The 18,021-nt window shown below is 40.4% G+C and overlaps 6 protein-coding genes across 8 annotated transcripts; 4 read left to right on the top strand and 2 right to left on the bottom strand.

The window, feature by feature from the left end:
• The first annotated feature begins 1,439 nt into the window (after window positions 1-1,439).
• On the top strand, window positions 1,440-4,396 carry LOC138135494 (isocitrate dehydrogenase [NAD] subunit gamma, mitochondrial-like). Its single transcript, XM_069054243.1, has one exon. The coding sequence runs from the start codon at window positions 1,459-1,461 to the stop codon at window positions 2,632-2,634; it is 1,176 nt and encodes a 391-aa protein (XP_068910344.1). The 5' UTR covers window positions 1,440-1,458; the 3' UTR covers window positions 2,635-4,396.
• A 129-nt stretch (window positions 4,397-4,525) lies between these two features.
• On the bottom strand, window positions 4,526-5,930 carry LOC138135507 (ejaculatory bulb-specific protein 3-like). 2 transcript variants are annotated; one of them, XM_069054260.1, is made up of 3 exons: window positions 5,451-5,930; window positions 5,088-5,265; window positions 4,526-4,938 (listed from the first exon to the last, which is right to left on the bottom strand). In XM_069054260.1, the coding sequence occupies exons 1-3, from the start codon at window positions 5,508-5,510 to the stop codon at window positions 4,799-4,801; spliced, it is 378 nt and encodes a 125-aa protein (XP_068910361.1). In that variant the 5' UTR covers window positions 5,511-5,930; the 3' UTR covers window positions 4,526-4,798. The 2 variants fall into 2 exon arrangements, with proteins under 2 accessions (XP_068910361.1, XP_068910362.1); XM_069054261.1 differs by having other exon boundaries at window positions 5,355-5,925.
• Window positions 5,931-7,414: 1,484 nt separating this feature from the next.
• Window positions 7,415-9,683, top strand: LOC138135484 (cytochrome P450 4C1-like). 2 transcript variants are annotated; one of them, XM_069054230.1, is made up of 10 exons: window positions 7,415-7,716; window positions 7,769-7,875; window positions 7,924-8,014; window positions 8,062-8,247; window positions 8,301-8,373; window positions 8,419-8,545; window positions 8,762-8,902; window positions 8,951-9,185; window positions 9,237-9,407; window positions 9,466-9,683. In XM_069054230.1, the coding sequence occupies exons 1-10, from the start codon at window positions 7,551-7,553 to the stop codon at window positions 9,627-9,629; spliced, it is 1,461 nt and encodes a 486-aa protein (XP_068910331.1). In that variant the 5' UTR covers window positions 7,415-7,550; the 3' UTR covers window positions 9,630-9,683. The 2 variants fall into 2 exon arrangements, with proteins under 2 accessions (XP_068910331.1, XP_068910330.1); XM_069054229.1 differs by having other exon boundaries at window positions 9,237-9,416.
• Window positions 9,684-9,804: 121 nt separating this feature from the next.
• On the top strand, window positions 9,805-12,449 carry LOC138135479 (acyloxyacyl hydrolase-like). The gene is made up of 11 exons (XM_069054222.1): window positions 9,805-9,964; window positions 10,012-10,162; window positions 10,212-10,347; window positions 10,398-10,543; window positions 10,589-10,680; window positions 10,733-10,896; window positions 10,947-11,242; window positions 11,295-11,467; window positions 11,517-11,635; window positions 11,683-11,847; window positions 12,277-12,449. Exons 1-11 carry the CDS (start codon window positions 9,871-9,873, stop codon window positions 12,403-12,405), a joined length of 1,665 nt encoding a protein of 554 aa, XP_068910323.1. The 5' UTR covers window positions 9,805-9,870; the 3' UTR covers window positions 12,406-12,449.
• Window positions 12,416-15,610, bottom strand: LOC138135474 (uncharacterized). The gene is made up of 5 exons (XM_069054214.1): window positions 14,468-15,610; window positions 14,207-14,420; window positions 13,827-14,102; window positions 12,993-13,778; window positions 12,416-12,944 (listed from the first exon to the last, which is right to left on the bottom strand). Exons 1-5 carry the CDS (start codon window positions 15,511-15,513, stop codon window positions 12,657-12,659), a joined length of 2,610 nt encoding a protein of 869 aa, XP_068910315.1. The 5' UTR covers window positions 15,514-15,610; the 3' UTR covers window positions 12,416-12,656.
• Window positions 15,611-15,750: 140 nt separating this feature from the next.
• On the top strand, window positions 15,751-18,004 carry LOC138135485 (sodium channel protein Nach-like). The gene is made up of 9 exons (XM_069054232.1): window positions 15,751-16,180; window positions 16,229-16,429; window positions 16,475-16,631; window positions 16,678-16,808; window positions 16,858-16,969; window positions 17,018-17,297; window positions 17,347-17,494; window positions 17,553-17,656; window positions 17,713-18,004. Exons 1-9 carry the CDS (start codon window positions 16,086-16,088, stop codon window positions 17,916-17,918), a joined length of 1,434 nt encoding a protein of 477 aa, XP_068910333.1. The 5' UTR covers window positions 15,751-16,085; the 3' UTR covers window positions 17,919-18,004.
• The last annotated feature ends 17 nt before the right edge of the window (window positions 18,005-18,021 follow it).

Here is an 18,021-nt window from a genome sequence, read left to right as displayed (position 1 = left end):
TATGCAGATTGGCGGAGTAGTTTGTACGATTAGGGCTCCGGGGTTTGAAATTCCCGCTTAGTCGGTGTCTCGCCATCCGGCGGGGCTGTCATTATTTCAAAAGATTTCATCGACGCCCTTCTCGGGGTTCAGAAAGGAAAGTTCGGAAGAGACGTCTCGTGTAATTGAAATCGAACTTCCGTACAAGTTGGTCTGATTTTTCAATTACACCTCGCGTCTCTTCCCCCGCATCACTTATATAATATTGGATCGAAATTGCAAAAACTCAATACTTACCGCGGCCATCGGGGACGAGTCTGTTTCAGAAATTTGCAAACGTCTCGAGGACTTTATTGGATTTGCGTCGAGGCCACGCGTAAACTAATCGCTAATAATTTTTGAGGAGGCCGAAGGAAGACAAAGTGTCTCCGTTGGGAGTCCACCTAATCTAAACTTAATATCTTAAACTTGAAATTGGGTCGTGCTATTTCAATAAACGTTCAAACAGGATACGTTTTCGCATCACAGTGAAATATGTATTTTTTGTTCCTGCAGAGATGACAAAGCTCTGTTCGTATAGTGAGGAAACGGGCACAAGTGGCAACCAGTGTCATGTGGTCTTTCCCACAGTCCTCTACTTCCGCACACAAACGAAAATTTGCACTTCGTCCATCTTGTGCTATTGCACCGACATTACAGACGCTCTTGTTTTTCTTGCGCCCAAATTTTGTAAAGAAAATCGAAATATTGATGGTTCAAGTTAAATATTCATGAGATATTCGGAGCGATTATAAGTGGAAAACTTTCGCCCAAAGAAAATGTATTCAATAATTCAACTCACTGTATCCTCAAACAGTGATAAGAGGCGGTAATAAATTTAAAGCAACTATCAGAAAATTGATCTTGGGACCACAACATATTAACAAAGTTAAAGATTTATAAAGTTGGGGCGAAAGTCTGTGAAATTTGTTCGATTTTCCGAAAAGCACGAGCTTTCGCTGGATTTGTATAAATGATGTGGCGGTGAAGTAGTGCATCCGGTATTGGTCTCGTGCATTATGAAACTCGGCGTAGCTTTCCGGCTCTCGTCGGTGGAGGAGCTTTGCGGGACACCAGGAAACAATATAGTGGCCGCGAACCGCGGCTTGCGGTTGTCTTGTTTACTGCACCACTAAACTAAGCCTTACACTTAGAGGCAGCCACGTCAGTTTGAATTCGACCCGCAAATCCACCATTAGCTGTCTTGTTTAAATTTCACAACATTATTAATGTTGCAGCAAGGTAAGTTAACCAGACCCCACGCACTACTCCGCAAGCGGCGTTACTGCTCGTCTGGTTCCCCTAAATTACACCGACTCCACTGAAGGCATTAACACAAATGTCTGATCCAGATTCCTTCCTGCTCATTTTTCTTATTCTAACCTACAAATTGTCACAGTTGTCGTCATATTAGAGTACGCTGTAATTTGTATTTGACACATGTCAAAAGTGACAGATAAAACCCAAACTGTCAAAATGAGCGGGTTCAAACTTCTCAGAGGTCGGTCACTTTTTTGGAAAACTTTTTGCAGATCGAATTCTCTCCTGTCCGACTTCGAGATTCAACACAAGACCCCAAGATGCATCAAGGCCACTCCCATGCCCTTGGCCTTGTACGGTGGAAGACACACCGTCACCATGATCCCAGGGGTTGGCATAGGTCCAGAACTGATGAACTATGTGACACAAATTTTCAATGTTATCGGAGCTCCTGTAGACTTTGAAGTCACCCAGATCGACCCCAAGCGCCACGACAACCAAGAGCTGGACTACAGCCTCGTCTCGATAAAACGCAACGGTGTGGCGATCAAGGGCCACGTCGAGACAAGAAGCACCGACACTACTGTCAAACTGAGAAACATAGCGATCCGAAACGAACTGGACTTGTACGTCTACGTCATGATCTGCAAGTCGTATCCTGGTGTCCCGGCCAAACACTCCGGCGTCGACATCGTCGTCATCCGGCAAAACACCGAAGGCGAGTACTCCATGTTGGAGCACAGCATCGCCGGGAAGGTCGTCGAGAATCTGAAGATCATCACCAAAGAGAACACTATGAGAGTGGCCCGGTACGCCTTCGAGTACGCGAAGAAGAACAAGCGCAAGAAGATTACGACAGTCCACAAGGCCAACATTATGAAACTGTCCGACGGTCTGTTTCTGAAGATTGCCAAACAAGTTGCGCGAAACTATCCCGACATAGAACACAACGACATCATCGTCGACAATTGTTGCATGCAGTTGGTGTCCAAACCGCAACAGTTTGACATTCTGCTCACGCCAAATCTTTACGGAACCATCGTGGCGAACGTGATTTGCGGCATAAGCGGCGGACCTGGACTCAGGTCTGGTAAGAATTATGGCGAGGCGTTTGCAGTTTTCGAGCCAGGGACGCGGAACAAGGGTATAATGATCGCTGGGAAGAACAGAGCGAATCCCATCGCCATGTTGAACGCTTCGGTGGATATGTTGCACCATTTGGGCCACGATCATCACGCTAGAAAAATCGAAAACGCCATTTACCAAACTGTGACCAAAGACAAGGTGCACACGCCGGATTTGGGAGGAAGCGCGACCACTACCGAAGTCATAAGCAAGATCATGGACTATCTCTGATTCACTTACAATGTATTAATTGTGTGATCAGGATTGTGGAATCCATAGCAAACAACGCAACGCGACCGCGCCAATCCAATATTCAATAATAAATCAATCCTGTATTGAATTAGCCATGATGCGGACCGGATAGCATAATGCTATTCTGATTTAATTTAATGTACACGAAATTTATCTGTTTGTGGGGTGGGTCTTCTAAAGAGGATATTCGTATTCTGTTTTCGCGCCGCTCGATGCACATAAATATCTTCCGGCTAAAACGGCGGTCTCGACTCTAAGATGTGGCAGGCAGTAGTTTAGTGCTGTCTGCTATAAAGCACAGCCGTTATGCCCCTTCGTGTTCATTACTTTCAGCTGACGCCGGAAGATGTTGATTTTCTGGTCGTGGCCAGCGTCTCTGGTGACGTCATCATCATTTTGACCACTCTCCTTACCGATCCTGCTGACCTGGAGCGTCAACTGCAGCACCAACAAAATGCTTATGCACCTGCTGCAAAGTCTCACAAAAAGAATACCTATTTCTTTTGGCCCGTTACAAAACGGGATGGAACACAAAGTAGCGGTTCTTTGTTTCCTCAAAGGAAGAAACACTTTATCAACATAAATACATTTCGGTGTATCTTGTTTTGTTAATCTTTCTAATAATTTTTATTTTACTCGTTTCTTCTCCTTTGTGATGAGATTTTCACTCTTGAGAAGTAATTCGATATTGTCGAGAAACTTCCCGGGGTTGTATCAAACAAGCTTCAGAGTTGTGTGACTGATAGGGGTCGATAGTTTTTGTAGTTCTGAGGAGGTGCTGCGGCATGCCGAAGAGTAGTTGGAATGGGAGACACAACGGTGTGTAACGTCTGGTACTGGTGGTGTTTTATTCTGCAAGATTCTTGTGAGGAGTTCGTGTTAAACGTGCATGGTTTGTATTATGGCAGTTTCCGAGTTCCCGGAGTCTGCAATCTGAAGCCGGCAAGTCGACACCCTTAATGGAATTATTTAGTAGATTCCAATTGATTTTATCACTTTTCGATTCGCACTATGCCAAGAATTACAATTTATGGAGAATCTGTTGCACAGCGAGTTGAGCGGGATTTTGTCTAATTTGAATTTTATTCGTGAACCTATTTGCGTCGGGTCAAATGGGGATGAACGTGTTTCGCGATAATCGGGGCCAGAGATCGTGTGCGTTTTAAATGTTTGCGAATCTGATAATGCGGCGACTCATTATCCGAGTTTTCCACTATGTTTGAAGTTTTCCGGCAACACCTATGAGTGTAATTTCGGCAAATATTTAACTTGGCAACCGCTATTTGAATTTCGGGGTGATAAGCGGGCAGTACTCACGAGGAAATTCGCTGCAACTTTCGATATTAAGCTCAAACAAGCGCGAGGAATAATATTCCCTGTGGTATTTATTTTGCGGCAAAATATTTATTTTTCACTTGGAGAGGTGATAAAACGGGCGGAAACAATTACTCCGATTATAAAACCCATTTCGACAATCACAGATAGGATCCTTTTGGATGTAACTTGGAGTTGCAGAACTCAATTATATGAAAACAATAGACTTTCCCCAGCTGTGTAATTTCAGCATAGCAAATTTCACTGAGCCATCAACGGGATGTTCGCGGTTGCTTAAAGTCAACAATGCCACCGATTCTAATTTAAATATACTTCAATCGTATGTGAAATAACTACCATTGTTTGCTCGACGACCGCAACAGTTACCATCCCCTAATCCCGCCTGACCCACAATAAGCAAAAACCTTTGACACTTCGCTTATTTCAATAGTTGGACTCTACAAATATTATCACTTTACTCCAACGCCCCTCCTCCAGTTCGCACGCACAATATTGTTGTTCCCTTTTCTTCACCTTCCTCCCAAAGAAAAACAAATTGTTACACTCCATTCATTTTATTAAAGCTACACACAATTAAACATAACATAAATTCCCATTAAAAATTTCTATTTTGATTCACTTTTATTAACGATAAAAACTACAATTTTCACCACACAGATTTGTACTTGATGGCAGCACCGGGCACCGATAATAATAATTTTTCAATCACAGCTAACACAATTAATTTTAAAATGACAATGACTGCAATAACTACTATTGTTTTGCATTATTTAAAATAGCAATAAATTATTCTGCACACCTCTGACCTTCAACCGGCGTACTGTTGCAGAATTTTATTCCACTCTTTGGGATAGTTCTTCTGCACGTACGCCAACACCTTCTGGATTTGTCTCTTCTCTTGGGGGGTGCACTGGGGACAAGAGCCTCGCAGCACTAGCGGGGCCAAACCTGAAACGACGCAACTTCTCGTAACAATTTTTTGCAAAGAACTTTCTAGTGAAAGTTGGATGCTCCAATCATGCAACTGTGATCTCACCGTGCCGAGATACGAGTGCACGTGCAGTTGCAATTACCGTTAATGATTTATCGGGGCTTACTTTTGAGCCTTCGCCCTACGGGGTCGCAGGGGGCTTCGCCGAGAGCGCACTTGAGCTGCCTCAAGAGGTACCTCTTGTCGTTGAGGGTCGCGTCGATCGCCTCGTCCGCGATGGGGGTCCTGGGGGCCTCGAGAGTGGCGCAGGCGGCCGTCGCGACGACGCACCCGACGAGACAAATCTGCAAATACGACAACGAAATTATTTAAAGCCTTTTTAATTAAAGCAAAGCGACGTTTTAATGCGCGACAAGAGGATTATTTTACTTACTTGGAGCAAGCAATGCATCTTGATAAGCCGACAGACACCAAGAAAGTGCCAGTGAAAGTGTACGAACTCTGTAAACACTTAGAAGGGAGAACTAACCTCGAAGTGTTTCGTTATCAACTTTATATACATGTAGACGGTTCCAGCTGGGTTTTTCATTACACTCTCGGCTGATTTAGTTGACTTTTAATTCCACTTTCACTGATACAATTCCCAAAATCCACATCTTGACCTGAGACAACAACACCACTGCAACTTTCTTGTGCGTCATCTGGGATTTTCTGAGTGTCGTAATCGCCGTAGAAATCTTCACGTTCCGACCAAAATATTATTAACGTCCGCTGAAGAACAACAATTTGCCAAGAACGGGAACGTCGAGGTTTTCAAATGATCTTTGCGACATAAAGTACCGGTGGCGTGAGCCGCTTTACTTTGAATTGTGATGTCAGGGGGCGAATCCCCAAATTAAATAAGTATCCACGTGACATAAATTCAACGGTAAACGTGCCAAGTTAAAAAGAAAATTCGGTTGACCCGTGGAGGAGTCGTGTTGTGGGATTCCTCGGCTGACAGTGTGTCGACTTTGAACAGAATCATGCAATTACATTTTGTACGTCAGAATATAACAGGTCCCCAGTCACTAAGCACGTTTCAAGAATAATAAACAACGGAGGAATTCTTTCAGACAATAAATGTGTGTCTTTCATTGTCTGGCATTCACGTTGCCTTTTGCCTTCCATTTGAATTTTTTCTTTGTTCCATTAAATGACTCGTATGCCTTGTCAATTTAATACATAAAAAATAAGACGCCAGCAAAAGATTGAAGGACAACAGCGCAATCAACATTTTACTCCAGGTGCAAAAATGTACGTGCACCAGGACTTGGGGATGGGCGTCGGTGCTGTGCGAACCCCTCTGATGTAACAATTAATTGACCAACATTTTAAGAATTCACCTGATATTTATTCATGAACCGATACGTCAGTTTAATCGCTGTTTGAATTTAAACCGAATGAATTACTGCGTATTGGTTCTCATTCAGGAATAACATTGTTTCGGCAATTAAATTTAATGAAACTCGTTACAAAGCGAATATTTTCGGGAAGGCAGTCAAAAATGAGACATTTCGATGGAAATGTCTGCGTTTGTGATGCAACGAGATTTGAATTATTTATGGCGCTAATGATGTATCGTTAAATGGGTACAGACCGAAATTTAAATAAACATCAGTTTAGCTTGAATCAAATCCTGTCAGGTTTCATCCTGGAGGTTGAATTTAACATTGTTTTACACACGACTGGCGGCAAAGGCATTAATAATTACCATTCTCTTTGTACTACTAGAACACCCATTATGTTCCGTCATAAATAAATACTTTTCCATCTAGAAAATCATTTCAGTCTGTTGCGACAAATTATGACAAAAACTCGACTAGATGGCGATTTACAAACATATTTCACAAGTTTTACAAGATTCTAACAAAAACGCAAAGACTAACCGCTGCCTAATTGCACTTTATTGCAGTGAATCGTGATGAAATCTGTTTGCATGACGACCATGATGCCAGAGAAATTGTTAAAAATTACTTATTCTTGAGAAACCGACTGCGTCGAGGAGAATGACATGTCATGACAATATTTTGTCGCACGCCATCGATGATGATCAATATTTCAAAAACAAGCTTAATATGCGGAAATTCGCGTTGTCTGCAGAAATAATGCAATGCCATTCCATTACCACTCATTTTATGACAGTAAAAGCGCTGCCCTCTGTGAGTTGGTAGAACAACTGTAGCAACCCTCGATGTTGATTGGTCGACTGTTCAAATGGTCTCAATTGTATTTTCTGGAACTAGAGGACTTCTTGTAATTGTAAAATGTTGTTTTGTACAAATGCTCAATACATGACGATGATGAAATTTTACTCTCTCTTATTTTGTGACCTCTTGTAGACCATTATCAAGGTGATCTGCAAGATTACCCAACTTGACACATCGTTTGTGTTTGTTAACTCAAAAATACATATTTTACTCTACATTGTTTTCGCTTATTGTAATAAACCAGTTTGCACTTGGCATATATTAGAAATAAAATTGTAAATGTGAAAACAGTGACTATTTGGCTGGCATCGAGAGCAGCTCAGTTTTGAAAGAAATTTGTCTGTAATTTAAAAAATTGGATTTTTCATCCATAAAGTGTGATGTCGGTAACTGGATGGCTCTTGGCCATATCCGCAATATTTATTTTTTGTTTCCTGACCCATGTACTCTCTAATCACAAAATCTATCGCTTATCGATGCGCCTACCTGGACCCACAACTTTTCCAATAATTGGAAATGCTTTTGTGTTTGCTTGTAGCAACGAAGGTGAGTTCTATTATCCCTCCACTTAATTTTTAACTTTTTTTGCAATCTGCAGATATTTTTGAGAGGACAGTTGCTATGATCTCGCGCTACTCCAGCCCCATGAGGTTCTGGTGTGGTCCTAAATTCTTAGTAATTTTCAGCGAGGCAGAGCAAGCTGCTGTAAGTACCTAGTATCAAAATTTCCCAAATAACTTTAATCGTTTGTAGAAAATCCTTTCTTGTATGAACTTTGCATCCAAAGATCCTGTTTACAAATTTATTAAAACATTCAACGGAGAAGGACTAATCAGTGCATCTGGTGAGACTCAAATATTCGATTTCTCAAACTCATCAGTTTGTTTGAAGGGCCAAAATGGAAGAGAGATCGAAGATTGATGTCCTCGTTATTTATTAAAAACAGCGTCGGTGAGTATTTTTCGACTGTCCGTCACCACGTAAATGTGTTGCTTGAAAAACTGGAAACGGAAGTGGGTCAGCCGGCATTTAATGTCGAAAATTATCTACACAGATGCGTTTCAAGTTTTGTGAATGGTAAGCATTTTTCTCGAAACGTTATCGTTCTAAATAATATTTTCATTGCAAAGAGTCGGTAATTGGTGTCAAATCTGACGCACAAAATGGAACCCAATTAGATCCATTTCTGGATGCGATCGACAGGTAAACAGTCGCATTCTCGAGAAACAACTCTGATTCGTGTTTTAGAATGTATGAACTGGTACACTCTCGAATGGTCAAACCGTGGTTGCAAGTAGAATGGTTGTTTAAATTGACACCTTACTGGAAGGATCAAGAAGAGGCTAGAGAGCTCATTCACGGATTTTACAGAAACGTGAGATATGTTGCCTTGACACCCCATTTTGAATTCTGTATTCTTGTTGCTCTATTTCCATTAAACTTAAATTTACAAGTTTGACGCCATTCCAAATTACACTTTAATAGACTCGGAGTCGAGTTTATAGTAGAATATAATTAACGCTATAAATTGTGCATTAACTTACCGTTCGCTGCATAATTTATATCTGGAAAGTTTTTAATTTTATATTAGGCTTTAAAACTGGGAGAGGGGAGACGCGGAGCAAAATCATGCGGCAGTTTCCTCGATAAGATTCTAGACATCAGAAACAATTGTCCGGAATTTGCTTCAGACGAAGAGATTGTCCACCATCTTAGTACGCTATATTCAGCGGTAAATCTCCAAAACAGTGTGACAAGGTACCAACGCGACTAATTGTAGAGTGAAGACACAGTTACCACAATCAGTGCGTTTACGTTGGTTCTGATGGGCATGTATCCCAAAATACAGGACAAAGTGATCGAAGAAATCCACCACGTCCTTGGAAACAAGAACCAACTGGAACTAGACGACCTTTCTAAACTTGTCTACCAAGAAATGTGCATCAGAGATGTTCTTAGATTGTTTCCTATAGCGCCTTTTATAATGCGCACCTCAGCAGAAGATTTCCAGATAGGTACTACTCGTGCCTTCTAGCACAAGACGTTTTACATTGCGTGAATTTCAGACGAATGGAGTTTACCCAAAGGATGTTCTACTGTAGTATCGATACACCATATTCACAGGAACTCCAAATATTGGGAAAAACCAAATGAATTTTACCCAGAACACTTTCTTCCAGATGCTGTAAAGAAGCGACACCAGTATGCGTATTTGCCGTTCAGTGCAGGTCCAAGAAGTTGTGTCGGTAAAAACTTCAACTGTATAAAATGATTTGAGTGCTTGGTTTGTTTCAGGGAAGGCCTATGCGTACATGGCTCTAAAAATAATTCTGACTTCCATTTTAAAAGAATACGTGGTTTGTGCAGACGGTACTATTGAGGATATCACACTTAAGGCCGATATCAGTGTGCGGACGAAGAACAAACAGTATCCAATAAGAATTGAGAAAAGAAAATAGAAGTTGTACTTTCAATAAATAAATATTTAAACAAACAAATTTTTTATTTATCTAGCTTGACCCTCACCTCGATCTTTGACCTGCAACAATGTAAAGTAGTTTACAATTTCAATTGAATTTTGTTGTGACAAAATGTTAATATTGATATCGATTGAAATCTGGCGCTTGCGTCAACACTCTTCTCGTTAGTCCTTCTAAACACATTAATCGCATCAGAAGGTTTCAAACCTGTTCCGTTAAGATGAACCGTCTTCATATATTTGTCTTACTGGTGGTTGGTTCCGGTGTTTCTTTTGTACACGCTCGGGGAGTAAACGGAGGGATGAGTTGCGCAGGTATGTCAATACTCTTTGAAGTTCGACCATAAACTCTGGTTCTGCAGTTTGCACTGTTGTGACCGGAGTCGCGATGCAAGTGGCTGAGGTGCACGAGGAAGATTTATTCAACGCGACGAAACGCATTTGCAACTTTCTTCCCAGCAGAATAAAAAATCCGTGTTTCCGAATCCTGTCTCAACTAGAGCCTTATTTGTCGTAAATATTGTCCCCAGCTAGTTGGAGTGTCTTACGCGATATTTTGCAGGAATGTCTCCGAAAAGTTGACGCCAGATTTGTTTTGTATGGTGTATGGCACCTGCACAATCGACAAGAACGAAGACATGTGTCACTTGTTTCCTGTGGCGCTGGACAAAAGCGAAATTGACAATTTTTCCAAACAAGTACAAAGCACAGTTTTTAAACAATTTTGTTTTAATTTCAATCGATCTAGGAAAACCGCCGAGAGCTTCCAAAAATCGACTTTTGCAAGCTTCCGTTCGTAAAAGACATTTGCAAGATTTTGAACAACTCGTTCATTTCCTTGACTCCACTTGAAGACTATGACGGCGACGGTTTCAGCGCGATGGAAACTGGAAGGTACTCATTTCGTTTAGTTTAGCCTGAAGTGTGAAATTTTCTTAGAGGGTTCGACTGGAGAGGTCGAGACTGCGTAGACAACGATCCTTTGATCTATCCAGGACGTCGTCCTTTCACCTCCGACCGTTATTCAGACAGTGGGTAAATACTGTCGTTTGTGTTTACAAATCACCTACTGAAAATTTGTAGGCAACTGCAATGGGATTTGGGGTGTCAAGAACAACTCCTTCAACTCTTGGGAGCAAGTTTTGTGCAAGAAGTCTGAGCCCAGAGGGCTAATATATGTTGGGGATTCGATCGGAGCTCATTTCCATATGCCTGAAGTGTGGATAAACCCTCTAAAATTTACTTGGGTTAGTGCAATTATCAATAAAGAGATTTTCTATTTTTTCTTTGACTGCAGCCAGGTCTTAATGCCAGTTCTGTTATTCTGGACGAGATCGACTGGCCCCAATACGGATTTGTCACAGGTTATAAAAACATAACTAAGAACGTTTTGGTGGAAGGAAACGTGGATTCTCTTTACCTTCGTTTAAGGAAAAGAAACAGATGTAACCACAGAGACTACCAGAATTTGTCTCAGAATGGTGCTTCGAGTTACGAAGGATCAGATCATGTCAATTCTGTTGCAAGAAATCAATCGACAGATAATCCCGCCATTTTGATATACGCCATGCAAGGAAATGACGTGTGCAACAAGTGAAATAAAATTTTATTTTGAACAATTAGATATTTTCAAATATTGTTTTAGTTTTAAGGACACAATAAATCGCATGACTCCTCCACTCACGTTTAGGAGAAACATCATGAAAGCTTTGTTCTTGTTGGACGACAAACTTCCACTCAACAGTCACGTCATTCTTGTAGGGTTGGTGCAGGCCGATTTTATCTACCCAGCGATGGCCGAACGGTTACACCCAATTGGTAATGTAAACCTTTGGGTTTATCTCCCCTTCATATAAATATCTTCCAGGAAGTCTGCACGCTAATGTGTACTACAAAGACTTGTATGAATGGTTCAATTGTATGCAAATCGGGCCATGCACTGGTTGGTTGAATTCAAACAAAACTCTGAGAGACATTGCCAGCAAAGTAATATCCACTTTACACTGTCACATCGCTACAAATGTTTATTTTAGAGGGCGAAGAAATTGACCAGGATTTTGAAAGATATCGCAGCGAATGAAAAGTTTCAACATTTTGACGTACACTTTATTGACAATCCAATCACTTATCTGGTGCGCAAGAAGAAAGTCAACATCTCTGAACTTCTTGAGTCTGTGGACAGTTTACATCCCAATCAAGTGAGTAGCTTTTTTTGAAGTGAAACTTTTTATGGGAGGGTTTTGAAATTCTGATCGGCAACCTTTTTGTGTGACGAAAAGTGGTGGGGGTAAACACTGTCGGGTCGAGTGGGAGCAGTGTCTCGCACAACGGTTGCGCCAATATTTCCATCTCACTTAAATGTAAATTAATCTGTTTGACACGATACAAAAATAAAAATAAAAATGAACAATGAGTACGCATTTCGATATTGTTTAGTGTTATCGTTGTTTATAATTTATTTTCTTCATTAAAATATACATTTTTGTTGTGAATATGCTATTTAAAAGTGATTGATGAATAATTACAATGTTTCCCTGTAATACAAAAGTTTCACTTCTATCGTGCGTCTTTACGACACACTCTGTTTTTTTTTTGTTTTTTTTTTTTTCATAATCTATTTCTTTTAGGACGCTCAAGTTCTGTTGTCCGATGCGGTTTGGGACTTTCTGGAGAAACTACCGTCAGCTGTTCTAGGTCCTGTCAATCCCCACAACGAGGAAATAATTCAAATGTTTGGCGAACAGGGTGGACATTAAAGAGAATGTATTTACTTGAATAAAAACATTTATTTTCTGTACAAGTAATGAATTAATATACCATATAGGTCTGGTCTGGACGGGTACGCAACGGTTAAATTTCCGTAAATATGTGACAACAATCAGTAGAGCTGAGATTTTATAATTACATGTAATTGCAACGGACCACACGTCAGTTGTAACAAAAATATACATTTTATTAGATAATGACAGTTATCGCATGAACAACTTGACACTAAAAGTACTGCTTACTAGTTGTAGGGTGACGACCACGAACTCTCTATTTCTGCAAGATTTTGACTGAAAGCTGCAAGTTTTTGTGTGTTATTCAAGTGAAAAATTTCCACTTGGTTCAACTCGTAAATGACTTGTTCGTCATATTCTGCGTTCTTCTCTCTTTGAATCGTTAAATCTGTCTCGGTCGAATTAAAAATGAACAAATCTGTACCAATCATCAAAGACCCAGAAGCTTCGCAACTTGATTGGTTGTCACATTTCAATCCAACTTTCAACTGTACGAGAGTTTTATTGGCATCCGACTGCAACAAAGAATTGTACAAAAAGAACTAAAACATTGTAAAAACTACCTCATCTACCAGAGGAATGATTGTCCCTTCTGGTATAAAAGCGATCCAGTCTGTTTCCGCTATAGTGAGCGTTATCTCAGTCTCGTTGGTGGAAGAGAGATCGTAGGCGTCTCCGCCCCAAAATTCGTACCAAACTTTGACACTTTTGGGCAAATAGATCTTTAGTTGTGTCTGACTTGGCAGTGTGGGGTGCTTGACTAGTATGTCACCGACGGCGTATTGCTCGACTAGGTTGAATGTGTTGTTGTCGTTGGGAAAGTCGTAGAACATGGGTCTCATCAAAGGCTCTCCGCTGTTCAAAATGGTGTAAAAGTAGTACCGCAGTTTGTATCTGAGTGTAATAGCGTCAAGAGCTGTGTTTGTAACGGTTTGAGACAGAAACGCCTCTGGATCTCGTCTTGGTGTGTCGGAGGATATGCGGAAAATGGGTGAGGTGGAGGCCATCAAGTACCACCTCATGCACAACGAGTCGTGAGAGGATTCAGTAAAGTTTCTTGTTGAACCGCACACGGGAAAGCCGACCAAAGGATGGCCGAAAATACTGTTGTATAATGTGCTAGCGATGGCGTTTTTGAAGTTGACCCACGAGATGGTCACGTTTTGGATCATGACGGGCTGTAGAGTGTCAGCGTTGTGAGAAGCGGTCATGATGAAAGAGTCTTGGCCAAAGATTGATACGACGTTTTCAACTTGCAAAGCTCCGTAGTCATTGTGATCGAGGATTTGTAGTCGGTCATCACTGGTGACGTTCCAAGGCAGAGTTAAAGACATCGCTTGGATTAAACCCTACAAATACAGTTGCAATAAAACTACTAGTGATGTTGTGTGCATTACTTCTGAAAGATATTGAAAGTTTTTCGAGCTTCTCATTTGGAAAGACTCGTCTAACGGCCAGTTGTGGTTCAAAAGCAAGACGTCGGGTAACTGGTCGGGGAAATAACTCTTCATTTCTTCCAACAAACGTTGAGTATAGTCGTTGATGGCCGCGTGTTTGAAATAGGGATAAACCACACTGGTGTTGAAATATAGACCTTGATAGTCGTCATCTTTGCTTTTAAAATACACGTCGAGATCCTTGGTAGCATTGTAAAAAGCGCTATTGAAAGGGACCTAAAAATCACGATGATTCAAGCTAATCTGATAGACTATCTCTTTTTACATCTTATCAAATGAGCAAGTGTGATAAGAAATATTTGTGCGACAAAACACTTCACCTGTGGGGGCAGCGACAACATAAACCGCCGTCCCTCTTCTGTTGTCATCTTCGTTATCGTCTGAAGCATCTCGTCGACATCCTCCGCTTCATTTTCATATCTCAGGGCCGTAACCAAATTTTCGTGCAGACAGTCAGACTCGTACCGGAATGTTTTACCACTGTCACCATTATAATCGTCTAGGAGGTATCTCAACTTCAAGTCTGGTCCTTCTCTGGAAAGAATTTTTAAAAGGAGTTTCCTATTTTTTGTATTTCTTACCTGCAAAGATGAACCCCGAGTGTCCAAAGATCTACACCACCCACTTCACCTTTCTTTTGTTGCTTTATTACATCTCGTGGCGTGGGCCCCACACTCAATTCCAACACAATTCTATCCCCAGCCAAGCTTTTGAGACTGACGAGATTTGACGGAAGCACTGTCACTTCCAGCGGACCACTGTTCCTCACTATTAACCCGTGATAATTTCCATTCTTGTACGCCATAAAGACGGGTAAAGTGTTGTGGTCTATTCCGTTTCCGTATACTACTTTCGTAAGAGTAGAATTCTCGTCTAGATCTATCAAAACTTGTCCCAAACCGAACAAGTACTCGTCGGTCATCTGGAACGACCATTCCCAGTACTTGTCAGAGATAATAGTTGGTCCTTTAGCTGTGGTCAGTAGAATATCTTGCGTGTCATTCCCTCTAAAGACTTCCACAAAAAGAGGGTCGGACGTAACTTCCCAGTAGTAGTTTTTGGCGGCGACTGTGTTCTTTTCCACAGTAGCACCAGGGTCGTGCAGTACGATCCGGACATTGTTTTCGTCGATTTCGTCAACCGACACTGCAATGTTCTGGGTTAGTTGTTTTCCAAACGGTGACTGTTCCAACGATCGTTGATAAACCACTTCCTTTTCCGTTGGTTCGCTGTTGAAGTAGTAGTACTTTGAAGGAACATAGTGGTAGCACAACTTTGTCGTATTATCATAACAACATTGGATGCTCGTACAGTAACTGAAGTTACCTGGTCTGCTTCCACACGTTATTCTGTAAGTGTTTGTAACCGAACAAGTTTTGCCATCATCAGTTTCGACCGGGCCTTTGTCTATTAGAAAATAATACACAAGAACTGGTACCACTATTGCAAACACTAGGAGAGAGAATACTCCTCTTGTTGATGATTTGTGCAAGATGATGTGAATTTGTGAAGTCTTCGTCTTGATGTCATAATCTTCCCGAATCTCACTTTGTTCTAATATGAACGGTTTGTTCCCTAAGGGTTTCTCATCTATGGTAATACTGTCTTCGTGTATGGGCTCCATCATTACTCTTCGATTAGCTCAAAATCATCGTAGCACTGCACCTTTACACTTTCAGAATCTCTACAACCTTTCTATTTTGTAAAATTATATTAAATCCAAGATATGTCATTTATGACTATCGCTGATAAGATAATTATCTTAGATTTCACATTCTTCTAAACGTGATAAGTACGAGCGGATATGTCGCAGTAATAATTAAGATTAGAGATATCAATCGATTACTGGAAACACATTTCCGATAACAAATGTATTACACTTAATTGAATTAATTTTTTTAAGCGAGATCATCTGCATCCAACAATACACCTTTAATGATAATAATAAGCGACTTTATTTCACGATAAATTACTTTGAATTGTTTGTTTAATTTGTAAATACAATTTGTTTATTAGCTAGTATCGAAATGCATTTATCAAAAAATAAGTAACATAACAGAAAGACTATTTTATTGTCCATTAGTAAACCTTTTACAATACTATTGTTGCTTATCACATCTTCATCTTCAGCTATAAAAGCATACAGCTCGATTAATCCTTCATTACTGTTGGGTTCTGTGATTACCATACAACATCACAATGCGTTTTTTTCATCTGATACAAAATTTTTCAAGGCAGACCACTGTCCACGGTTTGCACATTATCGGAATATCGAAATTGCATTTTTTGGAGAGGTAAAAATATATTTAACATAAAAATAATTTTTATATTTTTTGTTGTAGATTATTTTGGTTGACAGTGGTTACAACAGCTGCCGGAGGAGCTATCGCGATTTCGTACTCAAACTGGATGCGCTATTTGGCAAACCCAACAGTAGTGTCAATACAAAAAGACTTCAGGAACTGGGAAAATCCTCTTCCAGCAGCTACTGGATGTTTTATCGACAAAACAGACAAGAGCAAAGCCGACAAATACATAATGGAGTGAGTTCTAATTAGTTTATCGATTTATGTTGTCACATCTGGCAGAAAATGGGGCGTTAATCCTTCAGATACCAAATACGAGTACTACGTGGATTTCATAAGAACTGTAAGCAATGTGAGTTACGGAAATTTAAAAGAATTTGAAAGATTCGGGAGTGATCTTGACTTGCAACACATCGACATGCTTGACTTGACCGTCAAAGTAAGCCAAATGTGTTGTTTCAGCCAACAATAATGAACAATTTAAGGTACATCCAGACCTTTCCGGAACTTTAGTTTCATTCGACGTCAAGCACAAGACCAACTGGACCCTAATAATGTCAGAAATGGGAATGTGTTTTTCGGTTAATTCCTTGTTTGTCAATTTGCTCTCGTTAAGGTACTACTTTTTGTTTTATAAGAATTGAACTGCGAGAGATATGTTTCAGTGGTACGAAGTTTAACACGTCTGCTATCAAGAATCAGAGAATCTTGCGGTGTCACTACTTGAACGGCTTGTGCTATGCTCGATACGATTCAGATCCAGAACTTGCGCTCAAGGTGGAATAAACTCTAGAAAGTGATATCTCAATTCATTGTTGGTTGCAGTACTACGTCCACTCCTATTTGGAAATAGTTCACGCAACAACGGAGCCCCCTTTGATAATCCACGAGAGTGAAGAACTCGAAATTAATTACAGAATGCAGGAAACTGAAGCCTCGTTGGCCCTTCGAGATTTGACGCCCTCACAAAGGAAGTGTCGATTTTACGACGAACCCTTATCCACTGATGTACCGGTGTTCAGCAGCAGCATCTGCTACACGATCTGTCGTTATAAACTGGCACTAAAGCTTTGCGGGTGTAGACCTTTCTTTTACCACAACCTTGGCAATACTCTTCGAGTTAAAATTTTTCAAGGATAATTGTGTGTTTTCAGGTGGAAAAATTTGCAATCTGACTGGCTTAATTTGCTTGTCTAGACATGCTGACCGGATTACTCAACCGCCAAGTCAAATAGGGTGTCAATGCCCTCAACCGTGCAACATCATCACATATTTTCCCCAAGTTCCAAAATTAACCAGATGGTAAAAAGAATTCTCATTCTGTACAAAATAAGAAACAATTTTTTTAATACGTTAATAGGGAACATGGTTATTTCGAGCAAAGAATCACATTCAGGTGGGCTTTATTAGTCCCGACTACTAAATTTCATCGAGATGTGCTTTTTGGGTTTGAAGATTTGGTCGGTGAGTTCGGTTCAACAAAGATTTTGGTATTTGACAAGTGACAAAATTGATTTTAGTTTCTTTTGGTGGAACTTTGGCACTGTTCTTGGGAATTAGCTTCATCAGTGCCATAGAAATTCTGTTTCTCGTAGCTGAAAATATCTACATCTTTTGTAAACACCAAAACAAAATTACTCATGTTCAACCGGTCTCTCAAAGAAGAAATAAAATTAGAAGAGACAATAGAATCATAAAGAGACAACCAAAGCATCTGTATTATTGAATCTTTAACGTATTTTTGTTGTTCGACACAGTAACTGTATATTTAGTAGTTGAAAGTAAAATAAATAAAAAGTTTTAATTAGAAAACTTGGTAATTATTATCT

The sequence above is a fragment of the Tenebrio molitor genome, chromosome 7 (assembly GCF_963966145.1).
Source record: "Tenebrio molitor chromosome 7, icTenMoli1.1, whole genome shotgun sequence".
Taxonomy (NCBI): domain Eukaryota; kingdom Metazoa; phylum Arthropoda; class Insecta; order Coleoptera; family Tenebrionidae; genus Tenebrio; species Tenebrio molitor.
This window is presented reverse-complemented; position numbering and strand designations above follow the sequence as displayed.